The 13,004-nt window shown below is 36.7% G+C and overlaps 1 protein-coding gene across 1 annotated transcript; it reads left to right on the top strand.

Moving 5' to 3' along the window:
• The first annotated feature begins 69 nt into the window (after positions 1 to 69).
• LOC110447063 (ras-related protein R-Ras2-like) lies at positions 70 to 12,438 on the top strand. The gene is made up of 6 exons (XM_021492484.1): positions 70 to 230; positions 3,705 to 3,792; positions 7,058 to 7,160; positions 7,780 to 7,888; positions 9,987 to 10,105; positions 11,207 to 12,438. Exons 1-6 carry the CDS (start codon positions 126 to 128, stop codon positions 11,280 to 11,282), a joined length of 600 nt encoding a protein of 199 aa, XP_021348159.1. The 5' UTR covers positions 70 to 125; the 3' UTR covers positions 11,283 to 12,438.
• The last annotated feature ends 566 nt before the right edge of the window (positions 12,439 to 13,004 follow it).

Here is a 13,004-nt window from a genome sequence, read left to right on the forward strand (position 1 = left end):
ATACAACATTAGTTTCAGAGTGGAACAAAACACCGAAAGCAAAAGGGTGAATCTGTACTGTATCGCCATTCACTTCCGCCATTTTGACATGAAAACATCCTGTGGTGGAAGAAACTCCCTCAGCGATGTCCAGGAACAATGAAGCAAACTCCTTCAGCCAGAGTTATAAGCTGGTTGTAGTTGGAGGTGGAGGTGTGGGCAAAAGTGCCTTAACTATTCAATTTATTCAGGTCAGTGGATTTACTAAGTGTTTTCAGTACTGATTTTTTTTTACTTCCGTTCGTGTTCACAACTCATCAGCTGATCTGATAGTAAAATGGTCCTAGATTGCATGGTTTTATTAACGTTGTCACTTTCTAGATTTTTCATTGGCCATAATTTCTCTTATTCCCAAGATGTGCACAAAAAATGCATCGGTTCAATATTACACAACGGTCAATAGTCTGCATTGAAAGATGAAATCAATGTTCCTCTGGAACGTTGTTGTTATTCCTAATTTTGTAAATATCTGAGTTCGGCTGTCGGCTGGCTTAAAGTTTCTGAACTTACTGACACCTGTCCGAACTACCAAAGTGAGTTCCTGACCGTCTACATTTCTCTTGTAGATATGATAACGTATTTAATCACAAAGTTCTGTGAGGTGAAAGATATTTAGCAATAATTTTGCAAAACATGTTCTTCTCAGTCTTGATAATACATCTTAGTGAATGTTGATGTCTTGATATTTCGGCACATAATTGGTCTAAAAAGTGATGTTTCTGTACTTTGTTTTTTGAACTCGATAATATAAAATAACTAGGAAGTATATATGAAAGCAGTAAGTGTTGATTTGAAAAAAAATTCAAGGTGCGAAACAAGTAATCCCAAATTCTTACTGAAGCATCTTGATAATAACACGATTTACATATCATATTTAAAAGATTACCCAAAATTTTCTTGACTTGCTCATATTATGATAAGTAGCTGCGATAAGGTAGCTTTCTGAGGACGAGAGATTTTTTTTATATATTGCAGAGGAGTACGGGTATTAATATTAGTACTGTGTCAGGTTTTGACTGTACATTAAAGGATTAAGGTCACCTTCTAGATTCGAGCTAGAGGGTTCGATCCCCGATGGAAGCACACTATTCTCTTTCCTGTTACAAATGGTGTCTGTGGCCCGCCCTGTGGTGACAGGGAGTTAGAACCTGGGTTGTGGTGTTCGAGGGCGAACACATTTAAAAAGGGGGGAGTGGTGGGGCAGGTTTCTACTGTACAGAGGATTAAGGTTTGACTTCGAGCTAGAGGGAATTTCCATTTAGCTCAGTGGTAGAACGTCCGACTAGGAACCTGGAGATCGAGGTTTCGATCGATATCCCCGGTGGAACCACACTATTCTCTTTCCTATTACAAATTGTGTCTGTGGCCCTCCCTGTTGTGACAGGGAGTTAAAACCTGGGTTGTGGTGTTCGAGTGGAACACATTTAAAAAGGGAGGAGTACTGTGGCAGGTTTTGACTGTAAATAGGATTAAGGTCGCCTTCTAGCTTCGAGCTAGAGGGAATTTCCCTTTAGCTCAGGGGAGATCGAGGGTTCGATCCCCGGTGGAAGCACACTATTCTCTATTTCCTGTTACAGTACTAATTAATAACAAGCCTTGTCCAGAGTGACTTACCATGGAGCAGGCCACAAACAGTCTCAAATTCACCAGATCATAAGAAACAATTCATTTCTTTCACTTTAATATTACATGTATACGGTAGTCTCCAACAATACAACATTAAACATCATTAATATTAGAACACGGGAAATCAAATTCAATTGTTTTACGTGTGCATATAATTTGCTATGAATTTTATTAGCCTTGGCTTGTGGTCAGTGTCTGGAGTATTATTTGAAGATAGAAGCTAATATAAGTAGCCATAGATAATTCTGCTTATGATATAGGGATCTGTATATTAGTGTGACCGTCTGTAGTCAAAAAGGGGGGAGGGGGGGAGTCCAGTCTGTGATGTCAGTGTTAGCTGATACTGATCCATGAATGTAACACTGGTGGCCATCAGTGGAGTTTGGATTACTAAAAACTATTGTCAAGCAGTAGGGAAAATATATATTTTTAACATTCATGTAGGTAATCAGGAGATTTTCTTCACCAGGAAACAAAATAAAATAAATAAGTTAAATAAAGTGTTTTTGCTTCCAACCTACCCTATTTTTTTGTGGAGCCGAAAACAGGAAACACACATATATTTTTATTTGGCCTTACCTCAATATTCACAACAAGACTTATTACTTCGCCACAAATAATTTCCTGGTTTCATATTTAGTAGCCACTGTTTTCATATTGTGTCGTGGCCATGTATAAGGCAAGCTTTATAATTAATAGGGCCCAAATATTTCCTTTTGTTCTTATGTTTTAACACAGATGGGTAGAAATGTTTTCTTATTTCTTGAAATGAGTCTTTTCAATTAAGGAAATATTACAATTTTTGCAAAAATTAGGAATTACTACTCAACATAAACTAGGACAAGGGTGTACAATTTCATAGTTACAGTATATGTACCAGCCAACAGGCAGATTTAAAAATTTCAGCGATTCTGGTATATATAGGAAATGTTTACTAGTCTCAATATAAAATCTATTAACCAAAGGCATCAGTACACTAGCATACTTGCCAACCCTCCCTCATTTGGAGGGAGACTCTCGATTTTGGAACCTAAAAACCAGTGAATTTGGTAAACTATTCCTGTTTATTAAGATCTGATGAATTCATCTGAGATAACAGCTAAAACAGATGCCAACGGAAAGTGTTATTTTTTCCTAACAGGTACTTACACACACACTTTTATATGCTTTTAATTCTGGGCAATGTAATCTCTCGCGGAAATTTAAAAAAGTTGGCAAGTGTACACTAATGGAAATGAATTAAAACAATTACTCCGGCTGAAGATATCACTTGTAATATTTTTAAGAAAAATAAATTACAATGATGCATCACAATTTTATTTGAAATATTTGCTAATATTCCTCATTTTTACAAGAAAAAAAAAACCTGAAAAAAATAACCAGCATAAATAGTCCCAGTTCACAACTTTAGACTTTGTCTCATTGATCTCATTGCCAGTAGGAAACCAAAAACTCCAAGGTGAAAATCAAAGTGAAGAAATGAAAAACAATAGAGATCAATTATGTACCAGAAAATATTACACTTTTCTATTAATCATAAGATTTTGAACTGTCTCATTCTCATAAAAACTAATGATCTATTCTTTTATTTTGCTTCTTTTGTAAAACTTTAATGAAGACATAATAGAATTCCTTAAATTTGCTGTTTGGATGTAATCAATTTACATATTTCAGTTTGTGTATCACAGCTGTATGTGAATCAATATCAGCATTTCTCAATACAGTTGTGAGTACACAACAAGGAAAACACTACATGGTCTTACGTCTAAAGGAAATAGTAATTGTATACGTTTAAGATCCTATCTGTTTTAAGTACAGTAAACCAGGATGTGAAATTACAATAGCCTGACCAGGGGTCGACAGTCAAGGTACTTCAGGATAAATAAAAATCTGCATAAAGCCAAAAATCTCATTCTGAGGAGGTAACTTAGACCATAAAGTTATCATTGAGACTCCCCCCCCTCGTCTTGTGTAAAGCAACCAGATTGAATTCGTGCATATTTTTGTTATTTGTAATGAGAATTGTGTTGTGTTTTCAGTCGTATTTTGTGACGGACTATGACCCTACGATAGAGGACTCATACACTAAACAATGTGTGATTGATGAGGTTGTGGCCAGACTGGACAGTAAGTATATCTGATAGATACTATATAAGCCTTATAGATACACCCACACTTTTAAGGATTCCCGTACCACTAGCTAAAACTCTTAACTACTCATTGGAAACTGGGATTTTTTTCAGGCATGACTATTATTGGTAATTATAATAAGTCATTTTGGAAAAGAAAACCATACCTTGTGGGACTTTATTTATGGGGGAAAAAATAAAGATAAAATAAACAAAATGTGATAAACAACCGTGTTCTTTGTGTAAAAATTTAGTGGGGCTAGACAAAGCCCCGAGGCCATGAAATGAACTTGAGTCTAAACTTGTCTAAAGTTTTGACTAAGCCAATCACAAATAACGTCATGAAAAGTGAAGTCATACGTGAGTGGCTAAGCAACAACTTAAGTCTCAGATTGTTTCATGATCCCTGGGCCAGGATTCGTACACTGGACTTCAGATTGTTATATTATCGCTCAAAATTACCAACTAAGCTAACTGGTCTGTTGAAATGTCTTGGCCCAACTGTGCTACAGTTCAGTTATACCCAAATTTAAAATTTTAGGGGACGGAGGTTACTGGTTATACAACAACAACAACAAAAACACAGTGCAGTGGGACAGGAATCCTTAACTCACCCACCCCTGAAATTTCATAATGAACTATTCCAACCTTTGACTTGGAAGAGTTCAAATGTGTCTTCAGGGGTGAATGAGTTAACCATCAAATTATAATACAAACACCCTATTGTCTTAGTTTTAGATTTATTTTGGTTATCATTTTGGGAAAACATGGCTCTTTTTGGCTGGTGGGAGTATCTGCAAAGCAAAGGCAATATCGTGACTGCATGTACAGTATAGGTCACATATGCTTGACAGTCATTGCTTGCATTTATGGTATTTCAATAGCCTATTAGATTTTAATATTTATTTCTTTTCCTTTAAAATCTAATTTAGTGGAATTTTCAAATTTCAAATAGGTTATATCTTATTGGTTATCATTTCGTTGACGATATTGTTAGATGTTCTTTGTGTTTATATATCAGTGATGTCTTTAATTTCATAATAAGAATTTAGCCTACAGGCAGATTTTGAAAAAAAGTACTTGCCCACTCTATGTAGTTAATTCTGAAAATTTGAACTAACCCTTGTGTAAAACCTACTAGTCCAGATGTAGATGGTGTTCCTTCCTACTGAATTTTAGATTTTAGGGTTTACTTGTTACGTTACGAATATTCTGTACCCCTAGGTACTTAGTTAAATAAGTCAATTCTTGGGGGCACAACCAACAGTTTTTGGGTTGAAAACCCTTATTTGGAGGTTTCTGGGAACACTAGTGTAGTGCCAATGGAACAGTAACACCCGATATATGTATTAATATAAAAAAGCTAGAATGTCTGGGTACATTGTGGGCTTATTTATTCGTGTACTGTGGTTGCAGTTTTCAGAATGAGTTAAGACTAGAATCTCTGTGTATTTTGTGAAAATGTGTGTGTTGTGAAAGTGTGTGTGTGTGTTGTGTATTTTGTAAAAGTGTGTGTGTATTTTGTGAAAGTATGTGTGTATTTTGTGAAAGTGTGTGTGTGTTGTGTATTTTGTAAAAGTGTGTGTGTATTTTGTGAAAGTGTGTGTGTATTTTGTGAAAGTGTGTGTGTGTTGTGAAAGTGTGTGTGTGTTGTGTATTTTGTAAAAGTGTGTGTGTATTTTGTAAAAGGGTGTGTGTGTATTTTGTAAAAGTGTGTGTGTATTTTGTGAAAGTGTGTGTGTGTTGTGTATTTTGTAAATTTGTGAAAGTGTTTGTTGTGTATTTTGTGAAAGTGTGTGTGTTGATGATCTTACAGGTTTTAAGCAGACATTTGAAATTGTGAAGGAACAAAAGTTACCGACCAGGCACCTTCACTATACACTAATGTAGATATAGTGTATACTTTTGGGTTGATATACCTAACACTATACCAGTTATACATACACAGACTTCTTGGAGCAATTAACGAAAGTGTAGTATTTCTGCGCGATGATTGTGAGGAGTGCTGTGTACATTGAACTTTCAGCGGTGTTTCCCACTTGATACAGGCGAAGTTTGTGAACAGAAAATGCACGTAATGGATTGTCTGGATTTTAGATGACCACTTTAAGTTTTTTAAGAGTCCTAAGTGACACTAACCTAGAAGCATATCAGCTTTCCTGCATACCGTACCTCATCACCATGACAGTGAGAACTACAGGAAGTGAAAAACTTGACCTGGTGTTAAACCTATATTCTATGTCGACACAAAACTTAACATTCGTTAAATTAGTTTTAAGAACCTCATTACCAAGAAACAAAAAAAAAATAGAATTGGAAATTTCCAATTACTGGTGATAAAAAATCTAAATTGTGTCTTACATTGATTTTTTAGTTCCAACAAGTTTCGTATAATACCTCCAGCAAACAAATTATTTTTTGGGGGGAGGGGTATATAAGAATCACCCTGTTCACCTGTCCGTCTGTTGGTCCATCAGTCTATCTGTCTGTACTTCTCATGTTTCATACATCTCTCAGTTCAGAGTCCAGCACAGGATTCAAAAGTAAAATTAGTGTAATCATGTCACCAATCCTGTCACCTTAACCCTTTCACCCCTATGTAACTTTAGTAGACTCTACCATGCATTGATATGGATGAGTCCATTATGGTCTACAGTGGTGAAAGGGTTAATATCTCCACTATAATATTATGCCGATCTTCTGGTGCAATGGATGCAAATTTAGGGGGTTAAGATTTATAAAGTTCAGGGATTGGTCTGTACATGTGCATCGTTTTCCTATAGACCAATATCTTAGGGCCAGTACCCTAGATAGGGTGTTGGCTTAATCCTGTAAAATAAATTTGCTCGATAGATATAGATGACCTAATTACCAGGCATGGGGTTATTTTAGGGTAAATATAGTGAATTTATTCAGTTAGATATTTAACTGTTATATACAGTAAAACCTCAATATAATGCCCATCATTTTGTTTGCCACCTCACTTACCGCCAACATATTGAAATTACCAAGCTCCCTTTTAACCTTTTTCCTAAGATTTCCTTTATGTTTCCCTCGATTTGTTGCCAAACCCCTTTATAATGCCAAAGTTTCTCCAGACTAATGGTGGCAGTATAATAAGGTTTTACTGTATATATGTGTTAGCTTATTCCAGGACAATAAAATAGATATAGAATAGATATAGATGGGCATGGCCTTATTTGCTGGGTAAATACAGTAAGTTGATTCGTTTTGATATTTAATTGTACACCACTTGGTTTCAGTCTTAGACACAGCAGGCCAGGAGGAGTTCAGCGCTATGAGGGAACAGTATATGAGATCTGGTGAGGGATTTCTGTTAGTCTTCTCCGTTACAGACAAAAGTAGGTGAGTACGTCTTATTTCTCCGTTACATACAGAAGTAGGTGAGTACCTATTATTACGAGTTGTCCTTCATGAGGCATCCTCAATATCCAGGGATTACGCTCACTATCGCTCTCTGCACCCCTGGAATATATCGTAGCAAAATTGAAGGCACAAAGATAGCTGTTTGATTGGTCTCAGGTAAGAAAAACTGACCAATCGCTAGGCTGATACATGTCCTTTAGAGATTACAAAGGAGAGATGCCGGACTTCAAAGCCTGTCAATTTTTACCGTTACGTTGAATGCAAGATTCTTTTGATGTACATCAAAGGATCGAACTAGTCTTCTTGTCTCATCAAAACAAGGTGATGCAGAGAGCGAAAGTGAGCATAACCCCTGGATATTGAGGGTGTTCATGAGGAGGTCAACCTTTTTTTCAGATATGAAACTATTGACATTTTGAATGTATTCCAGTAAAACAAAAACAAAAACCCATTTTTGAATGGAAAGTAATATGGCTTTGCACATAGCCTCTTTTTTTTTCTTGATTTTCCAAACCCTGTTTTCTCTTGATTTCCTGAACTATGTTTTTGAGAATTGTATCTCATATATATATAATATTTGTTTTGTTTATACTTTCAGTTTCAATGAAATCTATAAGTTCCACAAACAGATCCTACGTGTGAAGGACCGCGAGGAGTTTCCTATGATCCTAGTGGCCAACAAGGCAGACCTTGATCATTCGAGAGTGGTAAGTAGGAATGATCGAGTCATGGTCCTGACAAAGTGTTGTTATTTTTCGGGTCCATCAGAAATCCAATATGGCCGGCACGGCCGCCATTTTCAAAAACTATTTCAAACTTAAAGTCAAGTTTTACTGGGCCGATTGAAATGAAACTTTGTAGGAATGATCGACTTATGGTAATGACAAAGTGTTGTTATTTTCGGGTCCATCAGAAATTCAATATGGCCGCCACGGCCGCCATTTTGAAAAAAGTATTTCAAACTTGTAAACAAGTTCTAATAGGCCGATTTAACTGAAACTCGGTCTAGGGATGATCAGCTCATGGTCCTGACAAACTTAAGTTAACGTTATACTTAACTATTTTGTACTCAAATTGGTACATATTTCAACAACAAAAATAAATACTGTAGGACTCAGGTGACCGTTTAGGCCCATGGGCCTCTTGTGTCAATTTTTCACGTGCCCTGGGTGCTTATTATAACAAATAATGTACTTCTCTGTCCGGGGACAGATCATGGCTTAAAAATGAGGCATATGTCCATGTTATGTAATTTGTAGTTTGCCGGGGTAAAAAGTACCCTTGACCCACGTTCAGAGTCACAGGGTTCAGATGTGTTGAAATCCTATCAATTGTAATCTTTGGCCTGTCACTCCCAAAGGTGAAAGGCTAACCAAATTCTGTATATGTGTAAAATTTTCGCCTTTTTCACCCTTCACAATCAGGTTGAATTTCTAATGACAGTGAGTTTTAGTGCACAGCATACTCTTTATAGGACTTACATGTGAAGGGCGAAATTAACACTGGGCTAATGTTTTTTAGCTCACCTGGCCCGAAGGGCCAAGTGAGCTTATCCAATGCCGCAGCGTCCGGCGTCCGGCGTCCGGCAACTTTTTCCTTTAAAACGCTACTAGTCCTGAACGGCTCAAAGGATTTTGACCAAATTTGGTCTGGAGCATCATTGGCCAAAGGGTTCTCAGTTTTGGTTAAATGGAAGGTATGGTCCCCCTGGGGGCAGAGGGGCGGGGCCAAATAGGGGGAAAATAGGTAAATCTTTAAAAATCTTCTTCTTCTCAACCAATAGAAGGATTTTGACCCAATTTGTCCTAGAGCATCTCTGGACAAAGGAGACTCAAGTTTGTATAAACGGAGGGTGTGGCCCCTCTGGGGGCGGAGGGGCGGGGCCCAATAGGGGAAATAGAGGGTTTTTTTTCTCCTGCTATACAAGTGAAGGGATTTAAAGCAAATGCAGTCTGAAGCATGATTTGGGACAAAAGAATCAATTTTGTATAAACTGAGGTGTGTGGGCCCCCTTCTAGGGGCAGATGGGTGAGGCCCATTAGGGGAAATAGAGGAAAACATCAAAGATCCTTCTCCTTTTGTACCGATGAAGGGATTTTGACCAAATTTGGTCTGGAGTATCATTAGCCAAAGGGTTCTCAGTTTTGGTTAAAAGGAGGGTATGGTCNGAGTGGGACCCATTAGGGTAAATAAAGGAAAATATTTTCCCTTCTGTACAAATGAAGGGATTTAAACCAAATGTGATCTGAAGCATGCTTAGGGGAAAAAAACTCAATTTGTTTAATTTGTATAAAAAGGAAAAGGTGCATGTGAGGCCCAATAGGGGAAATAGAGGGAAATTGGGACATAACATAAAAACTCATTTTCTTGTTGTCTTTCCCACCAAAACAGATTTATATGTAGTTCTTTTTGCAACTTTGTTTCTTGTACTCCTTTGATAAACCTGAATGGTACTCAGCAGGTTTTAAATTGAAAAATAAAATACCAGGTGAGCTATTAAGGCCCCTGGGCCTCTTGTTTACATTAGAAAAAAATCAGGTATATTGTAATTTTCATTTACCTTGCCAAGTAACCAAGGTTACTGTGTGAATTACGTTGAAAAAATTCAAACCATTCCTTCCAAAAAACTATGCAAATACTAGCAAAGAACTCCGAAATAAGTCAGCTCCCAACTTTCGGTATATCTTTTTTTCCATGGTAGGGGGCATATTTGCAGCAAAATATGATACCAGAACCTAATTAATACTTAAAAGATTTCTATACTGTGTATATATAATTATACAATTTTTTAAATTTTACTTACAGGTGAGTCGGGAAGAAGGCGCTGAACTAGCGGAACAATTAGGTATTAACTACATAGAAGCTAGTGCCAAGGTGCGAGTGAACGTGGATCAGGCGTTTTATGATCTGGTCAGATTCATCAGGTATGTGTTGCATTAATATAACCCTTTCACCACTGTAGACCATAATGGACTCACCCAGATCAAAGCATGGAGGAGTTTACTAAAGTTACACAGGGGTGAAAGGATTAACAAAAATGTTTTGTTTTTTTTACCAACCAAAGAAAAACTAAAACAAATAAGCTGTAGGGACAAATGAAATTAATTACTTGGTTCTCAGGCCAATTTTTTTCAAAATAGATGCGGCAGGGCAATATTTTTTTTTTCATTTTACATGGCAAAAACGAGACGAGGGCGATTTTTTTTTTATTGTGTAGTTTGTAAAACGTTCATTGTGGGCATTACCTTGTCTTTTTATGGTTGTGTAGAGACTCGTCATAGAGCAAGCTTCCGAAAATCCCCCCACGATGTTCCAGACGAGAATCACGAACCCTCCATTCTTATTTGTACCGAAATGAGCGCCATTTGTACACAAGACTAATAAGTCATAATCATTTTAACACTTGCCTGTATCTCAATCCTTACCTTTATTCAAACGTTTTCGGGACTTGGGTGACTAATAAGTAAAAACGACATGCGGACCAATTTTCCGGATTTTTTTAAAGATGGCGACTGGCGCATTCACAATTTTTTTTATTATTTTCACGATAAAATCGCCAATGCGCACGGTGCCATGAAATGGGCGCGGGCCTGAGAACCAAGTAATTTTTTTTTTTTTGGCCTAGTTGTAATTTTTTTATAAAAATTAAATTTCTTGAACCAATACCCTGAATTTTCATTTGTATATGAAAAACATATGTTAACATCAACCAATCATAATTTTATAATTTTCTCCTAACTGTTTTGAATTAAGAGGGGAAAAAAATTGTAAGCATCCAGATCTTAATATATATGAGTTATATACACAAGATTTTCAATGCCACAATTTCAAGGGTGTTACTATTGAAGAGTCACTGAAATTTTACCATTAAGGCATGGTTTTTAAAGTCCCACTACACATTAAAAAGAAAATTGTTGAAGATTAAATTATGATCACATTGATTGAAATTGAGAATGTAAAAAAACCACTCACCAAATCATACCAACAATATGGAAGTTATATGAGTAATGCTGATCTCATTACAGAAAATTTCAAGCAGAAGAGCGGCCTGCTGTGAAGCCGGGAGGTGACAGGAAGAGGAGAAAATGTACGATACTGTGATGGTTTATACAGGCCAGTGTGACACACACTCTGATTGGCTAATTCTTGGAGGATGACACAACAAGGATGGCCCCGAAGACTGATGTGACATGCTCTGATTGGCCAATGTTCGGAGTATGGCTGGTATGACATTCTCTGATTGGCCAATATTCGGAGGATGGCTGGTATGACATTCTCTGATTTGGCCAATGTTCGGAGGATGGCTGGTATGACATTCTCTGATTGGCTTATCAATGGAGGATGTTGCATTAGGGACGATTCACCAAAAAGACTAGTGTGATGTTCTCTGATTGGTTTATGATTGGAGGATGTCACAATAGGGACCACCCCCTCCCGCCCCCTTTTCCTGAGGCTAGTATAACATGCTCTGATTGGCTGGCAGACTCAGATGTCTTGTGAGTGTCTGTCACAGGAGGTTGTCGTCCGGGCTACAAAATCTGCCTTCCAAATACCCGGTTCATTGTTGCTTACTACACCTCTTGCAGAATAATCAGGAAACTCATTTTTTTTATCTCACATCTATTATGCAGATTATTGTATGTGCTGTGTGTTTATTTGTCCCCAATGTTCAGCATAATCATAAAATCAGGCACAAATTCCTTGAAAAAGAATTGACTTCAGGCTTGAGTGTTCTGAAAGTTCCTTTTCCTTAGATCTGATTTTTTTATGAGTTCTCTTGAAATTTTCTTTTATGCCTTCATTCTACCATAATTTCTAATGTTCATGATTACCAACAAAGAAAAATAATGAAATTCAAATTACTCCAAAACATTTCGTCGTAGCAAAAACTGTTCTTAAAAATGCTTGGCTTTATTCCAGATTTATGAAAATAGAACGTGTTTTCAGGAAATTTTCTTTTATCAGTTGAAAAGTTTGGTTCATGTACTAGTGTATATATATCAAAAATAATATCAGATGTATTTATTCAATTACCAAGTTAAATATAAAAAAATATTATGTCAGGAAATCTCGAATCTTGAGCTAATTCCCCTTGAGAAATCAAGGAACTTGTTTGTAGTTTGTCAGGTATCTAGTTGAGGAAAAGATTTGTTTTCATGATTGCTAAAACCGCAACTTAAATACCAACTTAGAACTTATATTAACCTGTCTTCTAGAAACTGTAAGGATATTTGAAGACTGTCAAAGATGGTTTAATTTTAGCTTTCTGGAATGGACTGCAAGTTATAAAAACATTTCACTATTAGATAATTGCAATATCAGATTAATACTTTTAGAAGATTTTCATTGCAATTTCATTTTTTGTTAATGTGTATATTAAAACAGTATTTAAATAGCACTTGCTTATAAGATTAAACAATTATCGGGAAATTTTATTCTGGACTGGCCTTTTAAAGCAATAAAATTAAGGCTAATTTTGAAAGTATACACAATGCTAAAATCATTTACTAAGCTTGAACAGACACACTTGCTTCAGTTATTATAAAATAAAGCTATAAAACATCTTGAATCTACTTCTCAAATTAGATTGACACTGTCCCCGACCTCTCTCTGGATATTTCAGTCACTGTCCCCGACCTCTCTCTGGATATTTCAGACACTGTCCCCGACCTCTCTCTGGATATTTCAGTCACTGTCCCCATTCTCTCTCTGGATATTTCAGTCTCTGTCCCCGACCTCTCTCTTGATATTTCAGTCTCTGTCCCCGACCTCTCTCTGGATATTTCAGTCTCTGTCCCCGACCTCTCTCTGGATATTTCAGTC

Source organism: Mizuhopecten yessoensis, unplaced genomic scaffold, assembly GCF_002113885.1.
Source record: "Mizuhopecten yessoensis strain PY_sf001 unplaced genomic scaffold, ASM211388v2 scaffold3139, whole genome shotgun sequence".
Taxonomy (NCBI): Eukaryota; Metazoa; Mollusca; class Bivalvia; order Pectinida; family Pectinidae; genus Mizuhopecten; species Mizuhopecten yessoensis.

Excerpts from the sequence above, each read along its gene's own strand:
- LOC110447063 (XM_021492484.1), top strand. The coding sequence starts at position 126 with ATGTCCAGGAACAATGAAGCAAACTCCTTCAGCCAGAGTTATAAGCTG. Across the intron at positions 3,793-7,057 it reads GGTTGTGGCCAGACTGGACA|TCTTAGACACAGCAGGCCAG; the intron begins GTAAGTATATCT and ends ACTTGGTTTCAG. Across the intron at positions 7,889-9,986 it reads ACCTTGATCATTCGAGAGTG|GTGAGTCGGGAAGAAGGCGC; the intron begins GTAAGTAGGAAT and ends TTTTACTTACAG.